At 41.8% G+C, this 26102-nt stretch overlaps 1 protein-coding gene across 1 annotated transcript; it reads right to left on the reverse strand.

Annotated features, from left to right (window-relative positions):
• Window positions 1-305: 305 nt before the first annotated feature.
• Window positions 306-25014, reverse strand: LOC306750457 (anion exchange protein 2-like; the record flags this gene model as incomplete). The annotated part of the gene is made up of 23 exons (XM_079233880.1): window positions 306-386; window positions 1034-1207; window positions 1988-2157; window positions 2277-2530; window positions 3341-3507; window positions 3619-3708; window positions 4314-4538; window positions 4955-5149; window positions 5842-5990; window positions 6158-6364; window positions 6468-6681; window positions 6906-7090; window positions 7224-7332; window positions 7423-7624; window positions 8568-8703; window positions 8788-8968; window positions 9519-9596; window positions 10854-10990; window positions 13345-13565; window positions 14482-14606; window positions 16134-16357; window positions 16472-16640; window positions 24955-25014. The coding sequence occupies 23 exons, from the start codon at window positions 25012-25014 to the stop codon at window positions 306-308; spliced, it is 3753 nt and encodes a 1250-aa protein (XP_079090006.1).
• Window positions 25015-26102: the final 1088 nt, after the last annotated feature.

The raw sequence follows: 26102 nt of genomic DNA on the forward strand, positions 1-26102 counted from the left end.
ATATATATTTAAAGAAAAAAAGGCATATTATGAGTGAACGCATGCTGTCGACTGTTTTATTCTCCTAGGCCGGATGCCGTTAACCGGTGGAAAAGCCCCCAACAATCTGACAAAAAGCTACTTGAATAGTTGGACCAGAGTAAGAACCAACCGGACCGCCGTCATATTGTTCCCGTCTCAGTGATAATAAAGCGGGTGCACAGTGATGTGGCAGCAAATTGTGAGTGTTTCAAGTTTGAAGGAGTCAAAATGAATTTGGTGTTCACTTGGAGGAGTTAGGCGGTGATGTGAGGGGTCGATGACGGTTACACAGGCATGTGCATCTCAGAGTACTCATCGTGACACTCGCGCTCGTCAAACTTCGGCTCTGCGTCGTCTGCATCCAGCTGCAGGAGAAGAAGACGCATCAGGATTCATTATTTGGGGATTTGAACTAGTCACATATTATATAAAACATTTTCTAAAAAGAAAAAAGGTTACACTCAGTATGAGGCATCGTGAATATATTTTGTTCCTTGAAGTAATCCGTTTAGCTACTCATCAATTTATGAAAGAAATATCCTACATTTCCCAGAATGCCTTAGAAGAAAGCTCCATTTCTCACATTGGAAATGTTTTGTTTCTTTGTTGTCAAAAGTCAGTGCACAACAATCAGACATCACATCTTGAACAGAGGAAAAGGGGGAATATCGTAAAAAGATTACATAAAAAAAAGACATATAACCTAACTGCATCAAAACAAATTAACATAAAACTACTTTGTGTGACGTTTGGCAGAGCTATTTCCAGGTGCTTCAGGCACTCTTAATCTCTTTACTAGTTCCTGCTTTCAATGGCTTTTTGTAATGACAGAATTCAAACAAAAAACTGTTCGACGATGTCTGACAAGTCTAAAACTATCATCAACGTCAGTGCCGATCAAACCGGTACAAAGATGGATTGTGTGCAGGAGTTTTAACTTCAACTCTGCTGGTGAATACAGGTGGTGCAGGTGTATAAAGCAGCAAATGGCGCCCTCTTGTGGCCAACTTACACATGCAATCTCTCTGGGGGTGAAGATGCGGCTCAGCAGGAACATCTTGACAGGGATGGTGAGAATGAGGACGAAGGGGAAAGCCAGCGAGGCCTGTGTCGACATAACGGCCCACAGAGCCGCCAAACACACCACCTGGATGCAGGTGAACAGATGCATACGCAGCGTGCGGACCTGAAGGAAACAAGACATTATTCATAAGATAGATAGATGAAAGTGACGTTTTAGTGAGAAACAGTTGTTCAAAATTATGTAGAGTAAACAAATAAATAATTATTCAACCCTTAAGATTATTAGTTGCAGCCCTTATACTTTCATGTATTATATTCCAATATGTCAACATGGATGTGATGCTCCTGTCAATAAGATATTATGTGCAACTATTTTATATAATTTAATATATGTAATTTCTTAGAGACAGATTATTAAAAAAAATAGGATAATTACTGTTGGTTGTTGCTGGAAGAGCATCTGCACCTTTTTATATTTAATAACTTACCCTATGACGAGAAGAAATATCTAAAAAGCTAATGAGATTTGCTAGAATAAGTGATTATCGCTTAAACCTGATACCCTCCATTTACGTTATGTGAAAACAAGCTCAGCCTACATTACAAAACAACAACACTTGGAAGAGCCATATTAGACCTAATAAGATGCGTTTAGTGATTTATAAAAAATGTGTTGAAATGCTCCTTTCAGTTACTTTAAGCTATCCCTCAGTGGAGGTTAATCAGTCTGCGGAGCGACACAGTTTCTTGACCGTTGTGCCAAGTTGAGCACTCAGTGAATCTTGTAACTTTATTTTTGATGAGTAAACCTTTTGAAATGGAGTTACTGCCTCTGAAGACTCATTACGCGTCACACTCACTGCCCATACACAGACTGTAACAGAACATTAATGGTGATATGAATTACCGGACAGAGACAAGATTGCCGCTACACTCGTCTTACCTTGCGTACGTAGGTGTGGTCAGGGTGGTACTTTGGAGGCATGAGCAGCAGCATCATCCGCTCCGTTAGCTGGATCCCGTTCAGGGACATCACGCCCATGTAGAGGAAGATGCCAAACAGCACCGCCAGCGGGATCTGACGCAGCAGGTCTCCGATCACAATGGACATACCTGTGAGGGAGGAAGAAACGGGAAATTAAAACGCCGAATATCCTTTTTTTTTTTTTTTTTTTAAATCGGCTTCAACAAGTGGAAAGAGCAGTGATGAGGTTTCAATGTCCGACACTCACCAACCATGATGGCCACCAGGAGCCCGGTGACCCTCTGCTCCTTCACCTCCTGGATGCGAGGCTTGTCTCCGGGGGCGACCGCCTTGCTCATGACCGTGAGGGCGTTGACGTGGGTCACCGAGCGGACGGTGGCGGCGGCCATCCACGGCAGGCCGAACAGAGCCGAGCAGCCGCCCAGCGCCACGATCAGCAGCAAGTCCAGATGGAAACCGGAGCCCTTCACCAGCATCCGCTCCTTCTTACTGACGATCAGGCTGCAGGAGACGGGAGGAGCGCGGATGTAAACGGACGCTTTTACATGAACGCCTTCTTTACGCCTCTCAAAATGCAATTCAGAATCACAAAGTACTGTCGTCCAAAATATATATAAATATAAATAGTACGGTAAATAAATGTTCAACAATAACATTTTAAAATAATAAAATCTTTCTTGAATCCTTTTTTTGTAACATAAACATTAAAGTCACAATTCTAAAGTGTTATAAATGATTAAATGCCACTCAATGTAATAGTGTAATATCATGACATTATTTTGTCATGCTTTTATGATATCATTGGTTGTTACCTATTTAAATAGTAAAGTAAATTAGCAAACACTGTGTCACAAACCTTTTTTATATTATCGGCGTAATGATATGAGTTGTTTTTAAAATAATCCTTTTTTTTTAAACATATTTGTAGATTAATTAGAACTAGTTTTAGCATTGGTCTTATTTGAAATCTATTACTATTTCAATATTCTATTTATTAAAATTATGATGCTGGTGGTTAAATAAATAATAAATGGTTATGTAATGATTATTAATTTACTTCCGTCCCCTTTTTTATATGTATTTAAATATTTTAACTAATGTTCTGATTATTTTTTATTCATAAATATATATATAAAATTGTATTACTACTCTTATTAAACTGTAAATTGCTACACTATCACGTATAAGACTATAAATCCAACTGTAAGATCCTGTTACGTCTGTTTCAGACCTAGATTAGTCAAACTCAATCAAACAGAATCTTAAAGTCTTATTGTCGAGTCATTCTGATGATAATGAGTCGTAACTCACGTGGTGATCTGCGTCTCCATGAAGATGAGGATGAAAACCAGCAGAGCGGGCAAACAGCAGGCGAACATCATCCAGATGGGGAACTGTCCGTTGGAGCCCAGAGGACTGATGATCCAGCCGCGTTTCAAAGGACTCGTCACAGAGAAACCTTTAGGAACGCTCAGTTTCTGAACGACGACGGAAAAGAAGAAGATGATGATTGTCCACGTCGTTGGGAATCTCAAGCAGCCAAAAGGTTGAACGTTTTTTAAAACAGAGTGGTAGAATGTGAGCGTTACCTGTGTGTAAGTGTCGTCCATACTGTAATCCACCAGCACCATGATGAGGATGGCAATCGGGACGCCAAAATCTCCAATCATCCTGCGCAACTTAACACACAAGATGTGATAGTTTGAGCCCAACTGTCAGCTTCACATACTACTTCCAAGAATACATGAAAAATACTCATATACAGGTGATTTTCTTATTGTATAATAACTTCAGATTAGAGTGTCTTAAGATCGAATGTACATATCTTAACTTGAAAACAGAAGACGATGAAGCAATTTCACCCTAAGGCCCATTTAATGTCTGTTGACAGTATCATAGGGAAAGAGGAACATTGAAAAGCTCCAGAACAGCAACTAAAAGGAGGCGAGATTATTTTTTGCAACTAACGTTTGCAATTTCAACAATCAATTTTAAGGAACAGTTTCATATTTTGGGAAATATGGTACCACTCTCACGTTCCTCCATTAAGTATGAAGCTACAGCCTGTTAGCTTAGTGTAGCACAAAGACTGGAAACCGAAGGAGACGTCTCAAGCTCTCCAATCAACACTGTGTCTTTAGTTTTTGCTTTGATAAGCTATTTCTTTAGTGGTCCAACAAATAAAGGAGGTTTAACATGACAAACTCAAGCAATGTTAAGGAAAGATGTGGGTGAGATATTTAGGGGTTAATGCTGGAGTTTTAAAGTGAATTTGGTTCCTCACCCTTCCAGGGAAGAACGCACTGTTCTTGAACTTGCGCAGGTAGAAAGCAATGAAAAAGGTTCCGGCCATGAGAACCAGGGAGAGCAGCGCGGTGTTGGGCTGGCCTTGGACCGTCTCCGGCAGGGTGCTGTTGCTGTTGCTCAGCACGAGTGTGATGTTTTCTGTCGAGGCGTCCCCTTCTGTGCCGTTGAGGGAGCAACTCTTCAGCGGGTGCTCCTTGAAAATCTGCCAGACGAAACAGAAGGTTAAAATTATTGCAAAATATTTCACATCGCAAATATGTACACCAGCTGGATTATCATTTATCACCCTCTTGGGTACCGCAACCACACTTTCTGGAAAATGAGATTATCCTGAAGGCAAACGCCTTTCAAGTCTGTGCCATAAAACTCTAAAAATAGCAAACCTTCCAAAATCATAAGCCTGGACGATAGTTAAACTTTTAATCCATTTAACTTTCAAGGCCAATCAATCACAAAAGATTTCAAATGCACTCTTTAGAAAAACACTCATTTCGACCCCGAGATTTGAATATCGTCCAAAGATTAGTCGGTTCAGTTTAGTGTCGGGGACGTGAACACTCAGCGTGGCAACACAAACTTTTTGTAATCGGGAGTTGTTATTTCACGTCTCAGGTTTACCCTGACGAGCTTGATGAAGGTCTCGCAGATGAAGATGAGGGAGATGAGGAAGGAGAAGATCTCCTGGGTGAAGCGGGAGACGAAGCGGACCAGGAAGCTTCCCTCGAAGGCCACCATGACGATCACGATGACGATGAGCCAAAACCCGATCCAGACGCGGCCGGTCAGGTACTCCATCTCGTTGGCTTTGCAGAACTGTGAGAACGCAGAGCCAAGAAACTCAGCAACTGGAAAATGTTCACAGCTGCCATGAAAACTCAGTTCCTACATGAACGCGCTACAGAGAGAGCTTGTTTGAGCTCAGTTGGAAAAAGGGTGATTTTGTTACATATTTTAGTGAACTGTAACAGTTGTTGAGTTGTTTGCTTTAGTTGCAGTTTGAGTGTTTACAAGAAAAAGTTCAACATGTTGTGGAACGCGCTTATATTTGGTATTTAATGTACAACAATAGACATTAAGACTGAAACAGAGGTTCCTGTCCAATGGTAACAAATTCCACCTTCAAGTAAAAACAACAAATAACCCCAGTGAAACTTTTTATAGGGTTTACTTCCTGGATTCTCCACTGGCGACAAGACTTCAGGAGGTTACTCCTTCCAGCCAAGAAATGGCCCAGAACTCCTCTCGAACCACAACATGTCGTATTTATACTACAGTTTTTGTTTCCGATTAAACAAACAAGATATCAGATGTTGGTGCTGGTAGTCAAATTTTGTTCGCTTTGGACAGAGGCTAGCTGTCTTCCCTGTTTTATGCTAAGCTACCCAGCTGCAGCTTCATATTTAGCGTCCAGATAGAGTTATAGAGATCTTTTTAACCTTGAAAGTAATGATAAACTGGATTTTATATTGTAGGCCAAACCCTCAGTCAGTTGTTGATCAACTTACACTGTAGAAAGCTTCTTCAAAGACCAGCAGGGGTCCGGAGAAGCCCACAATGAGTAGCGGCTGCGCTCCGAGCAAGCAGAAGATCACACCCTGCACCGACGTCGAAACAATCAGCTCAGAAACACCAATCAGGCCTTCTGTCTTCTCACCTAGCAACAGACAAACAATGAACATGGTAATGAACACCAACACGGTTTAATGGTTCGTTAATAGATCGTGGAGTGAACCATCAAGACAAAACCATTAAAAAGGGGTTTTCGACATACGATACTGAATCCACAGTAAGTCGACTCCCGCTTCCCCGCAAGCATCTCACCCAGTAGGCCTCCGAATGTTATGGCAGGAGAGAGGGCAGCAAAGTAGATGAAGATAACGGCCGCCATGCACTGACTGTTCAGGGCATCCTTGAAGTCGCTGAGGTACTTTGGGTAACGGCGCCGCACGTCGCGTACAAGCCCCCCAAAGGGGCGTCTGGTGCGCTCTAAAGGGTCGTCGGACTTTTTCAAGGGCGTGAGGAGGGCCTCTGTTTGACGAGAAAGAGCAGGTTATTAATGACAATAACAGGAAGTCATAGAACAGCAGCTGACATTTCCTTCGATACAACCACAAGTGATGCGATTCATTACCTTTTTCTTCAAGGCTTTTCGGCTCATTGGCCAGTTTGACGCCCTGCTCCTCCCTCTTGGCGAGCATCTCCCTCTGAAAGCGTGCGACCGAGCGCAGCAGCTCATCGCCTCCCATCTCAGAAGGCGGCAGCACGATGCTGCAGTCCAGGAAGCTGTTGATGGCGTTCAGCAGGTCCTGCCTGTCGTCTGCCAGGTAAGCTACCTCATGGAATTGCTGGATGGAAATTCAGATATCAAATAAATCAATACAATACTACACTATCTTTCCCTTCTAAACTATTTTTCTTCATCTTTTTTTATCGTTTTGCCAGACTAAGAAATAAAAATCCTTTCTAAGAAGGGGAAAGAAATGATTGTTTCCTTGTTTCTTCAAATTTGATGCGATTTGGGTTTTGTATATAAATAATCACTATCCCTCAATGCCTACAGCTCTCTCACCTTGTCAGACATGAGTGTGGAGATGGAGCGTCCTATCTGGTGATAGTCCATGCTGGCGGTGGGGGGTCCCAGCAGAACGAAGAGAAACCTGACCGGTACGGGGACCTCAAGGACGGACTCCAGCTCCACGGCCTCCTGCAGTCGCACAAACGCCATGGTGGGCTGCTCCAGGAAGTCCACACTGCCTGGAAGATGGGCGGGACGGAGCAGTCAAAAAAACAGACAGTACAAGTGATTTTATATGTATACGATATATTATAAGTTGTGTGTGTGTGTGTGTGTGCAAGGCGCGCCCAGGTGTGAGGTTTTAAGACTCACCCACAAGGACAACAGTGGCCTCAGCATTTTCAGGAATCTTCTCCAGCAGCTTCAGCTCATGTTTGGATTTGGACCGGTGCATGCCGGACACCAACAGCGTCTCCTTCTGCTAATCAAAAGCAACACAAGAAGCATAATCAGGATAATGGACACTTGTAAGCAGGGCTTTAAAAAATAAAAAAATCCGCACTTGACTTACCTGTGCCTCGTTCTTCTCCATGTCGACGCGTGTCTCCGTGTCCCCCACGGTGTGGCCGCCGCCCATGAGCGGGTCGGTCACCGACGGTTCAGGCTGATGGGCGTGGTTGGCACTGTGGTGGTGTGTTATCAGGCTGCCCAGGCTGGCCGCGGAGATGTTCCTGGGGAAAGGGCTACTGTGCTCCTTCTCATCGCTCGGGTGACTAGGGGAGGCGGGGAGAGGAAGAGAGGAAGAGAGAGGGTGAACAGGAGGAAGAGAGACAGTGACATGCTACCTAGTAGCAGGAAGTGTGCAGCTGTAACAGAAAAGTCGGTTTAATTCTCGTTTATCCTCATAATTAACACAATGAAATAGTCTTAGCTTTGGAAGTCAAAATGAAGTATTGTGTCAACATGCACGCTGTAATGATGAAAAGCATTACCAAGAGGCATCCCATATAAACGTATATGCTCAGTATGCAGCTGACGACAATTGTTGCAAGTCATGTGTCATCGTCTGTGTCTCAACTGATAATTAATAGCAAAAATATCCCCAAATAATAATTTAAACAAAAAGGGTAATAAGTAAGGTTTTGCTACATAATAGTCAGACATGACAGCTTGTTTTGCTGCTTACAAAATGTGTGATATTTTATTTTACAGATTTTTCCTTCTCACATGTTCCAACTTTGAGGGAGTTTAAGAAGCCTAAAGTCAAGCATTTTATCAAAAGTCAGACAGAATTAACAATTTTCTGCAACATTATAATAAACTTGCAATGGTAGCTTCATTTGGAGTAATAGGCTGCAAATCAGTGTGCTCCAGTCTTTCTTTCTTCCTCATCCTTGTTGTGAGAAGCACCTGATTCAGCTGCACAGAGAACCCATTTTCACCTGATCTTGCCATCTGCCCGACTTAACTTTGGACCAGTAACATAACATCAGTAATATTTGATGAGTTGTCCAGAAATACCAAGAAACATTTGATTTAACAAAACACTGCTTTCAAAACTAAAAGAGCTAATAACAAAGTAGTAGTAATATAACTTACTTCTGATTCTTGGATGAAAGAAACACATTTATCATTGAAGCATAATTCCATCACTAGGTTAATTAATATCCTCCTAAAGGGTCTGCTTGTTTGCAGCAGTCTGGTGCTGCAGGTCACCTGTGTTTCAGCAGCAGGGCCCTCAGGACATTGGCTCGGTCCTCAGCTTTGATCTGGTCAGATATGATCATCTGTTCCACCACCTGGTGGGCGATGCCCGGCAGGGTCTTCTGGTCCAGGTCCAACAGCACCGCACCTGTGGACGGAGACACACTGAGCTCAGCGGTCTGCGAACTGCATCGCTGACTTCTAGGCTTAAAAATTAACTTCCATTTCTTACCGTGCGAGATGGTCTTTCGGAGCGCCAGCAAACTGCGGAAAGACAGCGAGGCCACGTGAGGTTTCCCCCAGCGGTCGGTCTCCTCCTCGACGTCCTCTTCAAACTTGATCCACCGAGCCGTCTCCTTCCACTGCATCCCCTGGTTCTTGTCCATAGTCAGCTCATTCAGCTCCACAAACACCTGGAGACGACACGCAGGAACACGTGCAGGTGGAGGTGAGACGGAGAACATCCACATGGTCCACACAAAACGACATGCACGTTCAGCTCGCGCCAAATATTCAACTCAGTAGCCAAAGCACTTTGCATTTAGTCGGTTGATTCAGTGGAGCATTTCGCACGTCAACATCAGAAAACAGAATCCATGCTTACCGGGTTACCAGGTGATTTATTCAAATTCATTCCACACAAACACAAAAGATACATCTTGTCCATGTCATCACCACAGATGTTCAACTTAGAAAAAGTTGCATAAAAACACAGGGAAAACAGCCAGGGATATCTTGAAAGCATAATAGTCACAGGAGAGACCATAATCTTCAGCTGTCCCAGCATCAAATATCTATTTACAAGTTATTAATTCATCACCATGCTGGTCAGTCACAATCGCCTGTGAGGTGAAGACCAAAAACCCGTAGAAAACTCTCCCTTAATTCAGCGCATCGCCTGCATGCCTGTGAAGTCACGCTCACACAGATCAAACCTGACTCTGGCCGGTCACCCAGCCTCACCTTCTGGTACCGAGGCATCACGGCGTCCACGTCCAGCAGGACACGCGAGGCAGAGCGGTACAGAACCACCGGTAAGGACTGGAGGAGCGAGACGGTGCAGGAGAGGACTCAAACACTGATAGAGCGGACAGCGGCACTAAGGACGGGACCCTCACTTTTTACACACAGGAAACGCTTCCTCATCACACACACACACACACACACATACACACCTGACAGGGACCTGTTGTTTACGCGGGCTGCTGGGGGCTCAGAGTTGTGTATGAGAATGTGTGTGTGTTAATAAAACATAGCTCTCTCTCTCTCTCCCTCTCTCAGGAGCTCTCAGAGTCCGGTTACCAAAGCCTCTCTCTGCCCTCTTTTTCTTTTCCGTGTGTGAAAGGAAAGATCTCATTCATTCATTTTTAATTGTCTCCTCCCCCCCCCTGTCCCATCCACAAAAGGGACAGGAGAGTGCTAAAGGAAAGATGAGAAAACATTTCCCAGGATTTGCAACGATTTATGGTTATGTTTTTAAACACAAAACGTAATCTGAAGTAGAATATAAAGATTAAAACATGGCACTGAAAAAAAATAGTTCTCCCCAAAACTTCCTTGATTTGCAGCTGAATGTAAAACGCCCAGTCAGTCATTTTTCAGACCAAATAAATAACAGATCTCTTATTTATATAAACACATAAAGCATTTGCCAAACTTTTAGACTTTAGTTAGTCAAGGGTTTTTTTTTTCTGGGTTTTAATGTTGCCGAAAACAAGCATTAAAATCGACAAAACATTCTGTTTCATATAATTTTATATTTCTGGGGTTGGTTGAACAAAACAAGCAAATTTACAGCACAACTAAAGAATTAACTAATGATTAAAAATAATCATGGAGTTGCAACCCAAATTATCGTATATTTTATTCCTCAAGGAGAGATTTGAAAAAAATCTCGTTTGTCGTTGTTGCAGGAAAAGACCATGAAACTTAATAAATCACAAAAAATATCTAATAATAGTGTGATTTTGATCAACACTTAAACATGTAACTTGCATTTAATATTTATCTATTTACTGATATTTTGTAATTCAAACAATTGATTGCAATCAATTGTAAAAATAGAATAACAGAAAATTTGAGTAATAAAATGATAAGCAGTCGCCCTAGTTTTGATATCTGATGAGTTGACTTTTGTTTACCTTATGATCACAGCTTGTGTCTTAAATGTTACCAAAACTAAACGATTCTACCCCAGTCCTTTATAGTAATAAAAGTGCACACTTCCCAAAATAAACGTTGGTACCCATGGGGCTGAAGCTGTGTTGGCGGGGCGTTAGTTCAGGCGTCATGCCTCACCTCATGTGGGGTTCGGTCCTGCTTGCGGCTGCGAGTGGTCGGCTCCTTGTGGTCCTTGCCGGTGTGCACCACTTGTCCCTTGGTGCTCTTTCTGACCAGGTGTCTGCGCACGCCGGGAACATCTTCAAAACGATGACCTGGAAGAGAAGAAAAGGAAGAGGAAGCGTGAGATGTGTTGAAGAATACTGAGAAGGTCGGACAGGCAATGACTTTAAACATCAGACAGCATACAACTCAATGAACATGGGCGTCAACATATTATAACTGGCACAGCAAATTGGCTTATTTTGTGCTTCTGCAGCCCTCAGCATGCACACGTTGACCTTACACCCCAAGTTCAAATCTCACAACGGGCCGGGTCACTTTGCTTTTGTCTCCGTGGTCCCTCAGCAGGGAGTAGAGTTACTCAGGCTGGCATCACACCAGGCACTGAAAAGGATGTGGAGAGAGACACCGGATGGCACAGACGCAACACTGAGAGTAGGAATTGTCCCATCAGGCGTTAAGAGCTCAAAATATTAAAAGAGAACTGCCACGAGCAACTAAACTTCTCTCCCCAAAACAACCAATTATTACAAAAAAAGAAAATCTTACAATAGAAAAATCTTATTAGGTACAGTAATAAGTGAGATTCCCTCCAATAATAGCTATTTCCTTACCTTTATCAGAGCTTGTACGTCCTATGAAACAAACAGTGATGCTTTTAGGAGTCTTCATCAATGTTTCAAGTCAGTTCATAGTTTTTGTCCAAACCTATGAGATTTTCAGATTTACTTCAAATTTTTCTTTACTCTTTTCAGGTCGCTTCATGAAGTCTGAGGTTTGGGGGCAGACCCTGGAGTAAAATGAGGCCCGACTGGCATGAGGCTCTTGAAGGAAGAGGAGGGTTTGTGGTGGGCGTACGGTGACCGCTGGCACCGCCGTCTGACTACGTGACGCCCTCAAGCTGGAGCGTGCAACCGTTTTTTTTAACGAATCAGAAAAAGAAAGTTGGCGGTTTTTTTTGACAGGCGCCTGACCTGGCTGAAACTATCATACTGCATCAGTGAGCAGAGGTGTTCATTCGCTCAGGTCGCACAAAAGGGGAGGCAGTGATCTAATAATTCCTCTTGTTGAGCAGCAGCCAGAGACAGAGACACTTTCCCAGGATGATTTACGGTGGCGGGATTCAGATAAAAGACGAACGACACAGAGAATACGTGGCGATGAACCTTTTGGGAGGCTCGACTCTGTGTCACTAATCCCTATAAAAGACCAAATATCTAGAAAATATTAAGCCCATACCTCCATCCACAGCTTCTTTATTTTGCCTTCAAGTCTACTTAACTCTCCCCGTGTTTCATTCCACTAATGAATGAAGATTGTAAACTGGGATCCAGGTTTCACAATTAGCCGCCATGTTGGCTTGGGCCCAAGTCCAAGAGCCTCAGCTGACAGCGGGAACGGCTAATTTAATAATGTGGGCCTGTCTGCCACACTCTCTGATAAACTGCTGCACTCTCCTCAGGGGTCGGCTCCCTTACGTAAATCTCCCCGGCCCCGAACACAACCCCATGCTGGGGCCAGTGGCTGAGAACGTCACAGGGCAGCGGGGAGCCGACCGCAATGCAGAAGGCCGTGGTGGAGGCCCTCGCCCAATGTTTCTGGAGGAATCTGAGCATCAACTTGCCGTCTACATTGCCGTCTAATCACAATAACACATGTTTTTAAAGTGGGAGGTTGAAAATGCAGTTTGGATCCATATCTGTCCAAAATGTCTCCACTTCGTTGTTTTATCTTGCTAGACATTTATGTGTTAAATTGCCACCATTAGATAATGTTTTTTGTGAGGTCACAGTGACCTTTAACCACCACAAGCTAATCAGTTCATCCTCGACTCCAGACGGACGCTTAAGCCAAATTTGAATAAATTCCCTGAAGGTGTTCCTGAGAACAGACGAAACGGACGGACAACCCGAAAACACGGCCCGGCACCAAAATACACACAAAAGAAACTTTGATGGTGTTCAGGCAAACCATGACCACCCATTTGGATTCATTGAAACATTTGGGGAACGTATCTGGTAGGATTAACTAAATGAAATGACAGATATCTTCTAAAATATGTTTAAACCTGTAATCTTTGCATTTTTCATCGAGACCCACGGCTCACATATTACGACTTTATTTTTTATGTCTAAATTGATTTTACTGCAGAATTTATGATGGGTCATATGATCAATTGTTAATATAAAAATTATGCTTATAGCCTAAGAAAACTTTTCAATAATAGGCACAAACATACAAGGGGGTTATTTCATGTGGAAGTGACCTGTATTCTTTAACACGTCATTCTAATGGGTGAAGGAATGGACTCACTTACTTAAAACAAAAATAGACTTAATTCAAAGAGTCTAATTGTGTCCACATATTCTCCACCTGGTGAACTAAAGTCCTCCGAACAAGTTTTAAGAACATACAATCTGCCACGTGAGAATTCCTCCGTACTCACTCTTGATGCCGTCCAGGTCGGCGGAGGCCAGCGTCTGAGCCTCGCTCTCGTCGGTAGGGATGCGTTGGTACTTGGCCTGCTCGGCACCCGTCATGTTGCCTGTGCGTCTGCGCTCTTGCAGGTCGTAGCCGCGGCTGGTGGAGGACACCCGGGCCAGAGGTACGTGTTCAGCTGGCCCCGACTGGGGAGAGGAGCTGGCAGCGTCGGATAAGGTCGGCTTACTAGATAAAAGCAGAAAAACAGAAAGTTGTTGCTCAGAAAATTACACTTGTTTGTTTTATTGTTATTTTCTTCAGTTGAGTAAACATTTTCCGCAAGAAAAGTTGTACATAAAGCTGGAAACTTCCTGCTCCTGAACCATAAACATTTCTCCTCCACTGCTCTCCTTTTATAGTCAATACTTGGCGATTTGGTTGTTACATCAATAATATTTCCACACTTTAGTCATCATCTTTTGATTGATGCACTAGACCCCACTAATGCTGCCCTTTATAAAAACCGTCTCGCATCTCTCAGCTCACAATACAATTTAAATAAAAACACTATAAAAAAGTGAATTTAATGCTTGGTCAATAATCCTTCAAAGCACTTTTTAAATAAACATAATGAACTCACCGTCTTTTAAATGTCAGTCGCTGACAGCATTTCAAAAGAAACTTTTTTTTTCTTAATTATTTCCCCCGTTTATCAGGATGTTTTATAAAACAAATCCGCTGTTATTAGGCTGCTCTCCAATGGACCGAGAACAAGCAAAAAGGTGTATGAACGTCGTTCTACCCCGAACCGAGATCAGACCCTCACAAAGTGGAACAGTAAATGTCATCGATGGAGCTTCGGGCTGCGGAGGCGTGTTGCGTGGCAATAGCGACAGGTGATATATGGGTCTCCAACGGGGGGATTACTCTGGTCCATCAGATCGAGCCCAGCAGGCCCACTGGATGCCTGAGACATGGTAACGTACAGTGTGTACCTCGCCGACCAATCAAAAATGCGCCCGAGCCGTTTCACCCAATCAGAACGTCCGTGGGAACTTTTCAGCAACACGGCAAAAACATGCGATCATCACAGCAGGTAAAGCACGGTTATAAAGTCTCCCAGGAGCCCTTTCTTTCAGTCCGAGAACTCGATTTAACTCACTCTGAGGAAGATTCTTCTTCGGTATCCGCTCCCGCCGCAGACTGTGGCACGATGTCGAGCTCACGGGTCGAGTGCGGACTCTCTTTGGTCCGCTTGTCCACATGGTCTTCATCCGAAACAAAGAACTGTGGAGGGTGAAGAGCACTGGTTACTGTAAAAACAGACAACTAACCCAAAACCTTTACCAAGAACCTCAGGTTATAAGCAGCAGAGAAACCAAACCACCCTGTGCACAGTAGTCCAAGGGTGAGACTTGAAGAGTTGTAATGAATTAAAGAAAATCTATTTATTTAAATATTTGTTCTTGAAATGAGGGACAATTTCTATTCAATGAGCAAACAATGGAATCAAAGGACAATACGGACATAAAATCAGCAGACTAAGAAATGTCTAACCTGCTTTGTTATTTATTTTCTCATTTCTAAAATACATTTAGACTGCAACAAAAATACAAAGTGACAAAACACTGAGGCCAAACACAAACCTAAAACAGTTAAATTAAAATAAAACAACTCATCTCAATCATCCATTACACATTATTATTATTATGATTATTATTATTATTAGCTGTGCATGGTTATGGTCTCATTTTGTGAAGCATAATAACAGCCACACATGAAACCCACTGATGAATGATTAAGACGATACTGAAATATTCATAGAGGAACATTTGTGAATGCTACAACAGTGAGTGAGCAGGTTGTGCATCAGAGAACGGACTCCGGCCAATTTGTACAGCAGCACATTCCTGAATGCTTATTCACTCACATCTTGATGTCATGTCGGACGTTAAAGGTCGCTGTGACCCACAGTTACACATTCATGAACAGTTAGCATTTTAATTGGACAGTGAAATACCTAAAACCAAGGTACAAAAGAAATAAAAAGTCTCCAGCCCGACCAACATATCAAATAATGAGTATTATGGATTGTTGAATAAATAGAAGTACAGCACATAATGCAGTTAAGATCTTCTCATTACATATTTTATCAGCTGGACTTCCTTTTTGACCAGTACGATAATTAAACAGATGCTGGTGAAGTTTACAGAATATATTGAAACAGTTAAATACTTTGCCTCCTTTCCTCTTCATATTTGCCATAACGCCTTGATTATAAGTATGAAGGATCCTTACTAAAAATGTGATTTTAAGTGATCGGTAGATCGTCAGAAACCATTTTGACTATTGATTAATTGTCTTTTCTTTTTTAAGTCAAAAATGCTAAACGTTGATGGTTTCAGCTTCTCAAAGAGGATTTGCAGCCATTTCTTTTTTTTTAATGATACAGTAAACTGGACATTTGGGGGGTTTTGGTTGAACCAATGAAACATGTAGGACTCATAAACCTATCTATAAACCTATTTTGTGACATTTTATAGGCAAAACGATAAAGGTACTCATCAGATTTATTGCTAATCAAAATAATTGTTACATGCAGCCCTATTTTTTGTATAAACCTGAAAAGAAAAAAACAGTATACAGTATAAAAAAAGAATACTATCCGATAAATCTTTATTAAAATATCTTTCTGTCAAAAGAGTCAATTTGAAGCAAAACAAATAATGTGTTAATGCCCAAGTTAGTCTTGGTCGGTGCTTTTCCACTAACTTATAAGTTAACTTAAATCTTAACATAAAGGCGAATGGTTACCTCCACGTCTTTCCCTCTCTCCGACTCGGATGGAGCAGACGTCTCCGTCCCCTCGTCCTCCTCTTCCTCTTCATCCTCTCCCTCCTCTATGGGGCCGCTGCTGGGAACATGGCTGCTTTTGTGATCTTTGTCCTTCCTCCTTTTCTTGCTGCTCTTCTTCCTGCGTCCCTCAGAGGGCAGTTTGGACAGAGGTCGGTGGATGTGGTGAGAGGAGTGACGGTGGTCTGGGAGAAGATAAAGCACAGATACACAAACATGAGCAACTTCCATATCAAACGTTTTTATGTATTATATATTTCTTCGGCTCGCTGGCCGGCAAGTGACCCCCACGTGCTTACATTCAATGTCCTCCTCATGGTAGTTGTGGTGCTGTTCATCAGGTACGGCTGCAGCGGGGCTGAGGATCTGCTGGAAGCGCTGGACCCCCAGGGCTTTGTTCAGGTCCCCTTCATCGTCCTCTTCAGGGTGCGGCGTCCCGTGCAGTGCCGAGGCAGACGACGCCTCTGGCTGCAACACAACAAATGACCAAATACATTAAAGAAAAGGAAAACAGATCTGTCAATGAATCAGAGATCCAAAGTGTTCAATAAATATGTAAGACTTTAGGAAATAATTATATAAATAAATGCAGACAATAATACATAATAAAACCATTATTTTGTGAAATAATGCAATAGATTAGAATGTATTCTCAATATTATTGTTATTATTACTGTTTAAGCAGTGAACAAAGTCTCCACAGAAGGCTTTTTTAGTCTGCACACACACACACACACACACACTCAAACACCTGCTGAGAACTAGTCGTATGGATTTGAGACAGCGCACACTGCTTTTCACCAAAACCGCCACCAGAGGGAGTTCTGGTTCTCCAAATTCTCCACAGTCAGGACATCATATGACGAGTCCCTTCATGCATATCCTTCTGAATATTTGCCTGCGATTGGAAACAATAGCCATGTGCTTTGATCGGTTACTCTTTTTCCACGCTGCGGTGTGACAGGGGTCATGTGGGTGATAAGAGATCTGTTTTCTTGCAGCAGGATGCCGTGCCCTGCTGCGCCCTGCTCTGCCGGTGGGATGTTGTGATAAGGATCGGCTGCAGCGACGCAGTGAGTGGATCCACTCTGGCTAACGGGATCGTGCCGAGTAATTGTTGCCATGACTACTGCGCAGGTGCCTCAGATCCTGCGGCGAAACCCTTCCCGAGGCAAAACTCAGGGGCCACAAGTCATCTGATGCTCCCACAAATGGTTCCCAGGACACCCAACATGTCAATCGTGTATTAGGTTTTCTTCAGTGCTGCTGCTTACATTACAGACTGCTAAAAGAGTACACACAAGATATACACACACAATTACAGTGGCAGAATGAAAGCACAAGTACCTCAAAATTGTACTTGAGTATTTCCATTTAATGGTACTTAATACTCCACAACATTTCAAAGGGAAATACTGTACTTATTACTTCACAACATTTATCTGACAGCTTTAATTACGCGTTGTACTCTTCTTTAAAAGCTTATTAGACGTTTTTCAGGGGCCATTTTTCTGCAGAATGAGTACATTTACTTTTGAGACTTTAGGTACAGTTTTCTGATAGTACTCAAGTAACATGAATACAGAATGTTTACTTGTTAGAGAGAATTTACACGTTATCGCTACAAGGACTACTTTTTCTAACACGGAAGATGTATCAAACTGTATCAAGACACCAAATTAAATCTGGTTATAATAAAATATGAAATCAACTCTTTCCATCTACTTAAATCATCACATACAGAACAAGAACTAGCAGCAACTTACACGCATGATGTGAAGCAGCGTTGCTACTTTGTTTGTTCCACTTTTATCACATTAAGCGTCTCAAACCCATCAAGACGAGAACATGTGAAAAGGACACTCAAGAGTTGGTCCTGAATCTATCGTACTTACAGCTCGACAGATGGTCATGAATCACGGCATGTGCATAGAAAGTGTGAAGAACTGATTCCCATGACCCACATTAACGTGCAGATTTTTTACTCTGACTTTTCTATTCATGCCACACACAGGTGACAAAAGCATAAAGCCCTGCACGGAACTGTGGACAGGCCGAGACTTGAGAAAAAAGAAAGACAGGTCAGCCTGTTAAGCACACATTCAATATTGACCCAAGTCTCAATTCCTCTTATAGCCTTTTTTTACCTGACGGATCAACAAAAACACCATACGTTCACCTCGGTGACCTCCAGAACAAACTGCCAAAGACAACTCAGCCCGTTAAAAGCACCAAACACTGGCGCTTTAAGTAGCAGAGCAGCTTTCTAAGGGCCTAAAACATATATCATATGTTGGAGTAGCTTGATAAAGTTCACAACAGTCAACATTTTTTGCAACAGTTTCATCAAAAATTGTAAATAAATGAAAAGAAAACCTCCTGATCATCCCATTTCTGCGTCACTCTCTCAAACCTTGCAATATTCAATTAGATGACCGTTCAGAATCCAGATGTGCGCCGCTACACTATCCAGCAGCTTATTTTTACAGAGCTCTCATTCATATCATGGTTTCACAGTGAATCCCCAGAGGTGGGAGCGATGTGCAAGGGATTCTCAAAGAGGTGAGAGAATGTTCCACAACCCAAACCATGTGCAAAAACAAGCCGAGGGGAGTCGAGGAAAAACAAGACTGAACAGACATTGAAGAAAACTTTGACGAAGAGTTTAAGGGACTTACCTCGCTCATGGCAACGTGAGCTTAATTACAATCTGCGTGTTGGTTGCAACAAGTGTCACTGCCCTCCAACATGACACAACTGGAGCGCTGACCCTCGAGACCTCTATTAAGAACTGCAGACAGGAGACATCCCTCTCCCTCCAGCTTATCAAAGCCTCGTGATGCCCTAATCAGAGCCCTATCGGCCAACCTGCCACCTTCACCAGTCTGCCCATTGTACCAGCGCAGAATAAACAAGACTCTCATTCTCGCTTTGAGGACAAACGCTGCCTGAAAGGACAAGCCGTGTTTGAACAGCCAGGAACAAAACCTGGCGTTGACATTCATCTCCACGTCTTAACTTTGACACATGAAGCCTAAATATTGACCAAGCTGCTCAAAAGGACAATGTAAATGCATAGGAACTAATCATCCATCCATTTTTCTAAAGGATGCATTTTTTGATGACTAATATTGACAGAAGACATGTTAAGCAACAGGCTGAAATGAAATGAGATTTAAATGTTGCATGCGCCAGAAAAGGTGAAACCACAAAAGACAACAACAACAAAACACCAAACAAGAGTCGTGTACAGACTTTTTTTTTTTTTAAGAAAATCTTACATCTTTAGTCAGTTCAATTTTAGTCTTAAAGCTGAAATTAGTGCAGGCATGTTGGTACCTTTTATTTTCATAAATATTGATAAAAGTGCCGCTAATCTTGTTTTAGCAATCAATAAGATCCGAAGAAGGCAAAAGATTTAGAATGGATGTTCATTGATGGGAATTGGCAGACAAGAGCTTCTCATTGTCATATATATACGCAAATAAAGCAAATATTGTAAATCCGATTGACCATCAGGTTTTCTAAATAAAACGCAGGAGAAATATTATTTTACACAAAATATTGTGCTGAAAATGAGATGTGATTTAATCCTTTTTGCTTTGACTTATTGAAATGAGACAAATAAGAGTTACGTTTTTTTTTAGCTGGTGTAATGTTTACCACGTTAGTTCAGCATGCTAGCACGCTAGCATTTACACGGAGTACAAAGTACAGCTGAGGCTAATGGGGATGAATGGCTAAAAGAAATTTAAATGTTCACCCAGTGATGCACTAGATGAAGGGTTAAAAGATCTCCAAACTTGTTACAGTTCATCCTCAGGGCGGCATGAATGTCTTTACAAAACTATTTAATGGATTGTCATGAAATCTGGTACAAAAGGGGGAAACAAAAATAAGGTAATGTTCATGTCTTTTAGCTTTAATTCATCTTAGCTTAGTGGGGACAATAAATTAAAGTCAAAGAGTGACTTGTAAAGCAACATAGTGTTGAAAAGTAGTGTGCATGTGCAGTGGCTGTGTTGCATAATGAGGTGGACACTCGACCGCGTGTGGAGGCTGCAGAAGAGATTATCTGCGTCTTGAAGTACAAGCACAAATCCCACACAGTCAGCATTTGCAGGGTGAAGGGGGAGAGAGGCTGCGGATGTCGTTGCAATCGTGTCGTACCATGTGGCTGATGAGTCACTGCATTCCTGCAAATCTCAAAATGAGTCTGCAAGAAGATCCGGGTGCACGATGTGCTTCGAGTTGCCGATTATTCTATTGACGCGTCTGAGTTGTAACCCAGTTTTGTCCTCAGCCAACTGTGAATTTTGTATTATGCAATCACAGATTTACACAACTTCCAGATTACAACATGAATTAAAAAGGCACGTTTGCACTGCTTAAAGTCAAATACAAAGGTTTACGTTATAACCTCAGTCAATTTAATTAAGAGATCCTCCAATCAGAGACTGGAAGATAAATCTCCAATGCGTTTGTTTTTGCTTCCTATTGGGTGACAGATTATATTTGCATTGAAAATTGGGTTTCTGCTTTATTATTTCCTATTACGCAATAGAGTTTCCAGTAGCTAAACACACAAAGATCATTTCACTGAGATTGTGTTCTCCCACCTCAGTTTTATCTCAGTTGAAGATGTCTGAGCCCAATGAGGCTGCCAGATGCACGTCACAGAGGTCACTGAGGTAATAAAACATGATAGGGAGGAGGAGGTGTAAACCACTGATCTGATCCTTCTATATGATGGCTCACATAGTCACTGACACTGTTGCACTTCAATGCCAAAGCTCACTTATTTATAGCATGAAGATATGACATGATGATCGCAGGTTTGGGTGAATGTCGTTGTCAAGATACTAGTTGGGGGTCATAACATGATTAACCAAACAAAAGAGAAACTGGATCTGCGCACCGGCATCTCTAAAGCTCACTAATGAACAATGTATATGTTCTTTGTTTAGACCGTGCCATCGATGCTAAGCTAACCGGCTGCTGCTAACCGGCTGCAGCTTTAATGGAGAGACATGATAGCGATATAAAACTTCTCATCCAACTCCCAACAAGAAAAGGAATAAGCACATTTCCCACATATATTAAACCATAGCCTAATAGTTTGACATCTCTTGTAATCACAGACTCAAAAAGGTATAGGACATAACCCCAGCAAACGTGCAACCTGGGTTTTACACATATTAAACAAAGTAAACAGTTCATGAGCGTTAGAGGTGCTGGTAGGAGGATTATTTGTCACTGAACAGAGCCACGCTAGCCTTTTCTTGTTTCTAGTGTTTATGCTAATCTAAGCAAACTGCCTTTTGGTTCCAGCTTCATATTTACCAATCAGCGCTCGGCAAGAAAGGAAGTAGGCACATTTCTGATAATGTGAAACTATTCCTGTAAGGTGACACAAGCCAAATAGTTGAAATCCAATAATCTAGACAGTTTTCATCCAACTGATTGTTTGCAATGATGAAATGCCCTGGAGTAAGACACTGAATCCCTACCAGCTTCAGTGGCTCTGCAAAGCAAACAAAGACAAACCGTTTTAAACTGAACCAGCAGCACAGCAGGTTTCTTGATATTACTTATTTCTTAGTCAAGAAAACCAGCTGAAACGCTTACAGTGCTCACCTTTAAATAAACAATTCATAATCCACCTGACAACATCCGAGGGGCGACAATCTGTAACTAGTGACGCATTAAGATGACATTAGGCTGCAACTATTACCTTGGATTTCTAATTCCTGAGAAAAGTCAATGAGCTGTTGACGAAGAAAAAGTACATCTCAAGCTCCCGAGAACATTAACCAGCTGCAGAGTTCGTTTTGAGGTTAACTTTATCTTAAGAAGCAAAGTCAGAAGAACAAAGTCAGTCTACATATAGGCTTACAAAATCTCTATTTGCCAAATGTAGGATAATGTGTAATGACTGACTGGAAATGATAAGAAAAAGACCAAAATATCACAAACGGAAAGAAGCCACGTTACGTTGAGTCCTCTATTAACAAACCGCTTTGACAAAACAAACTCACCTTACAAGAATACAGATAGTCCATCAAATTACACACAGGCGTGTTTCTGCAACCTATAGTACAACAAGATAGCTATATTTGCTTTTACAATGTCAAAAGCAAAAGCGAGATATGTCCGCCACTTTTATGGAAGGCAACCTGCTTCCCATTTCAGTTAGCCCTCGTCACGTGACCACGGAAGAAGACATTACTCACTTTCCCGTTTAGCCCTTAAATATCCAAACAGGATTGTCTGAACTCTCCCTGAACACACACACGGACACACACACACACATTGTTGAGGAGATAATAATTAACTTGGTGGAGTCGAAGCCAGTAGAACAACCAATAAAAAAGGTGCTGTCATACAGCAAACCTTTTTTATCTTTAGGGAGCTTCTTGGTCTTCAGGCTGCTGGCGAGTCTAAATATAGCCACGTCGTACTGTAGTCCGCAGGAAATTAATTCATTAATTCTGAACAGGCTTGACAGAATTTCGTAATTAAAGGATGTCAATCAACACCTATTGCAAGAGATCGATGTGGCCAAAGTGACTATAGGGTCTTATCCTGTTTGAAGACAATGTATACAGCTAATGGGAAGATCATCTCGGTATCCGCACATAGATCATACAAAGACAAAAGTATCCAACTTTCTGAACAAAGCAAAGTATATGTTGGATTACATAGCACTTCAAAAGTTGTACTTCACACCTACTTTATCATATTTCAGTTACTTTGCAGGCGGTTTGGGTAAATACATCTACAGCTAATGTAATCCTTTATATAAATTACCGAAAAAGGAAATACTAATTATAAATAAGGTGGATTCAAGGGTAAGAAAACAGCAGGATTTAGTCAAATTTAAAATGTTGTTAGTTATGTTTAAAGCCAAGAAAAGATTGTTTGTGATAAGATCAGCTGATGATGACGATCACTGATCAAACAAAGTTTGCACACACTACATTCAAGCAGATATGTATTTCAGTGTGTGAGGTCAAACTACTTTAACAGTTGATCATCTATTATTTAATTTAAGAAAATGCATAGAGACCAAATAATGGTATCATATGAAATTAATGACTTTTAATGTGTGTGGCTGGGCCTTAAGAGGTTGTTGTAAGTATTGACAGACCATCTATGGTAGATAATTTATGTTAGTACGATGAAGGGAGAGATAATTTAAGATTTATCTTCTTTCTGCTTCTTTTTGATCATAGAATATGCATTAGGCTACATATTGTAGCTTATAAAGTGTACACTGAGGTGATATAGAACGTACATATTTTTGTATTATCCCCAAGCTACTGAATAAGTTAAATGTGCAAGTAGTGAAACCACAAAAGTACTAGTAGTTAAACCTACGGCCCCCCGTCTCTCTGCACCTCTTTCATGGATCAGTAGTTAAGTGTCATAGAGCCAACCTCCGAAATACTCTGCATTCTATGCCTGGAGTGGTGGGGTTGGCTTTCAAACTTGGACAGCGCTTATGTTGTGCATGTCCTGCAGGTAGATGCAGTGGTTGTCAGCATGGTGATCACACAGTTGTGCAACACTGGAAAAGGAAGCAGCTGACAGCACACTGACAAAAAAATGCAAAGTAAGCATTTCCTACATTTACATTGCAATGAAAAACAAAGCAGCTGTGGTGCTGCCAAAGGAAAGTTTCACCAAGAATCTGTATTCTTTAGTCAGAAATGATTTCTCTGCAGCACAATAAAAGCTAAACCTCATCAGAAGTCGGGCAGAAGTAGCCCGATTTATTAAGAGTGAAAACTAGTCGCTCTCTTAAATTTGGGATGTTGAGGGGCGTTCAGGGGAAACGTAGAAATCCTTAATTTAATAAAAAAAGAACATGAGAAAAGTTGTTATATCCGTTTAAAAAAAAATGCAATTGGACATCATTCCTGGAATTCACTAACCATCACAAACTGATCATATCTAACAATATGAGGCTTTTCATGGCGGTTAAGCTTGTGATATTTTCTACTGCAGCATCTAAATCATCCTAAAATGAATTTGTTGAACCTCTCAAGCTGGGGTATGCAGTTTTCTTTGGCTGCTGACCGGCTGCCCTCCAGGCAGCATTTCTATCACATCAATCCCACCAGCAGCCATGCAATTATGTTTTTCATTATAAACCAATATTATTTTAGTTTCCAACACTGGCAACCCATCGACTTTACGAAAAGAGGACGGAAACTGTTTCATTCTCCAGTGCTCTGATGAAAAGGGAAACTCAACAGGAGCAGCTCTCTCTGTGCAGATCTCAAATGTTTTTTAACTATTCTTAACTGTTATATTTTTGCAGTCAGAAGTAGTGAAGGTTTCCAGGGAATTGGCTCTAGGATGTGACTCCATTTGTACACACATAGCTCTGGAGGGAACAGCACTGTCCAAAATACACACTCTGATGCCAGAGAGGGACTGAGGGAGCTGATGCAGCGGAAATCCAGCACGGGAGAATATAGTAGAGGAAAATTAAAGCTAAATATCTACAGACTCATGCATGAACAGACAATAAACTGCTAATTGTGAGCTTAATCTCCTCCTGAGGAGCATTTGACCTGGTGTGACACACACTCTGCCTCATGTGTAGGCGTTCTCAGGCTGCATTTATCATGTCATACATACGCACATAGAAACCTCTCGCACAAACAAACAGGAGGTAATCCATTAATTAATACCCACTCATGCGTTTTATCATGTGAAGCCTAATCTGACAGGGCGGCTTGAGGCTCGCCTGCGTGCGGTCGTGTGGACTTACACTGTGAATAACCGATGCCCTGGCATCTGTAATCTGGTTGGGAGAGCTGGGGTTGCTCATGGCTCCACAGTGGAGTCGCTGCTGGAGAGGCTCTGGAAAGCTGGTCTGGATCGGTGGGGCTTTAGCCCTTCTCTTTCTCACTGGGACTCAGACAGCTTTTGGGCAGCATAACCTGGAGACAGATACAGATCCGGGGTTAGTCCACGTTAAAATGGAGATTCATAACATGAGGCAAAGCTGTGGGCTAGGAACCCCTGAATATGAAGTGCAGTCAGAAAGTATGACAGCAGAGTGTTTTTAATTGTTTTGGCTCTTCACGCCAGAACATTAAGAGTTTAAATTAAATTAAATTAATTAATATGAAGTTTGTAGTGCTGAGGTTACATTCATTATCATTATCATCATTAGATGAGCGCTGCAGGACTTGAACCCTTTATAATACATTATCCTCCAATTCTAGGACTTTCCAGCAAGAATATGATCCTAAAAACACACAAAAACTTATTTTGTCAAGCAAAACAGAGGACCTAACCTAAGTGGATCGCCAATGGAGGATGTGTTTGCTAATATCTTGGAGTCACAGACATCCGTAATTGCCTACAAAACATTTGGCAACCAAATATAAAATATGCAGACATTTTGAGATTATGTTACTTTCTCTACTGAAAACTGCAAAACTAAGCGTTTTCATCCATGCTGGCAGCTCTGTGAGGCCTTACAGACACAGCATTGCTTTGAGCGCCATGCTCACGTGAGCGTGCCAACATACCCACAAACGACAACGCTAACTTGCACTTTAACCTCATTAAGTGCTGACTCTTTTTGCATTAACTGAAATGCAAAGCCAGCAAAATACAAATGGCAAAGCAACATGCTTCACTGGGGGACCAATCAACAGTTTCAGGATTTCCTGGAAGACACTTGAATACCTTTGAGTCCCCAGACCCGCTGCATAAACACAGATAGCTTTAACTGAATGTCGTTTTTATGATGAATGGCAAACACAACGCCACTATACATGAGGCACGATGGCAACAAAGGTAGAAGAAGTACACACCAACATATACGTCTTCTTTCATTTCTATGATTTCAAACCTTGTAGTAATTCCTCATCGCCATTCAAGGTTATTAACCATTAGAGCCAGATA

This window comes from Taurulus bubalis (assembly GCF_910589615.1).
Source record: "Taurulus bubalis genome assembly, chromosome: 18".
NCBI classification, from domain to species: Eukaryota; Metazoa; Chordata; class Actinopteri; order Perciformes; family Cottidae; genus Taurulus; species Taurulus bubalis.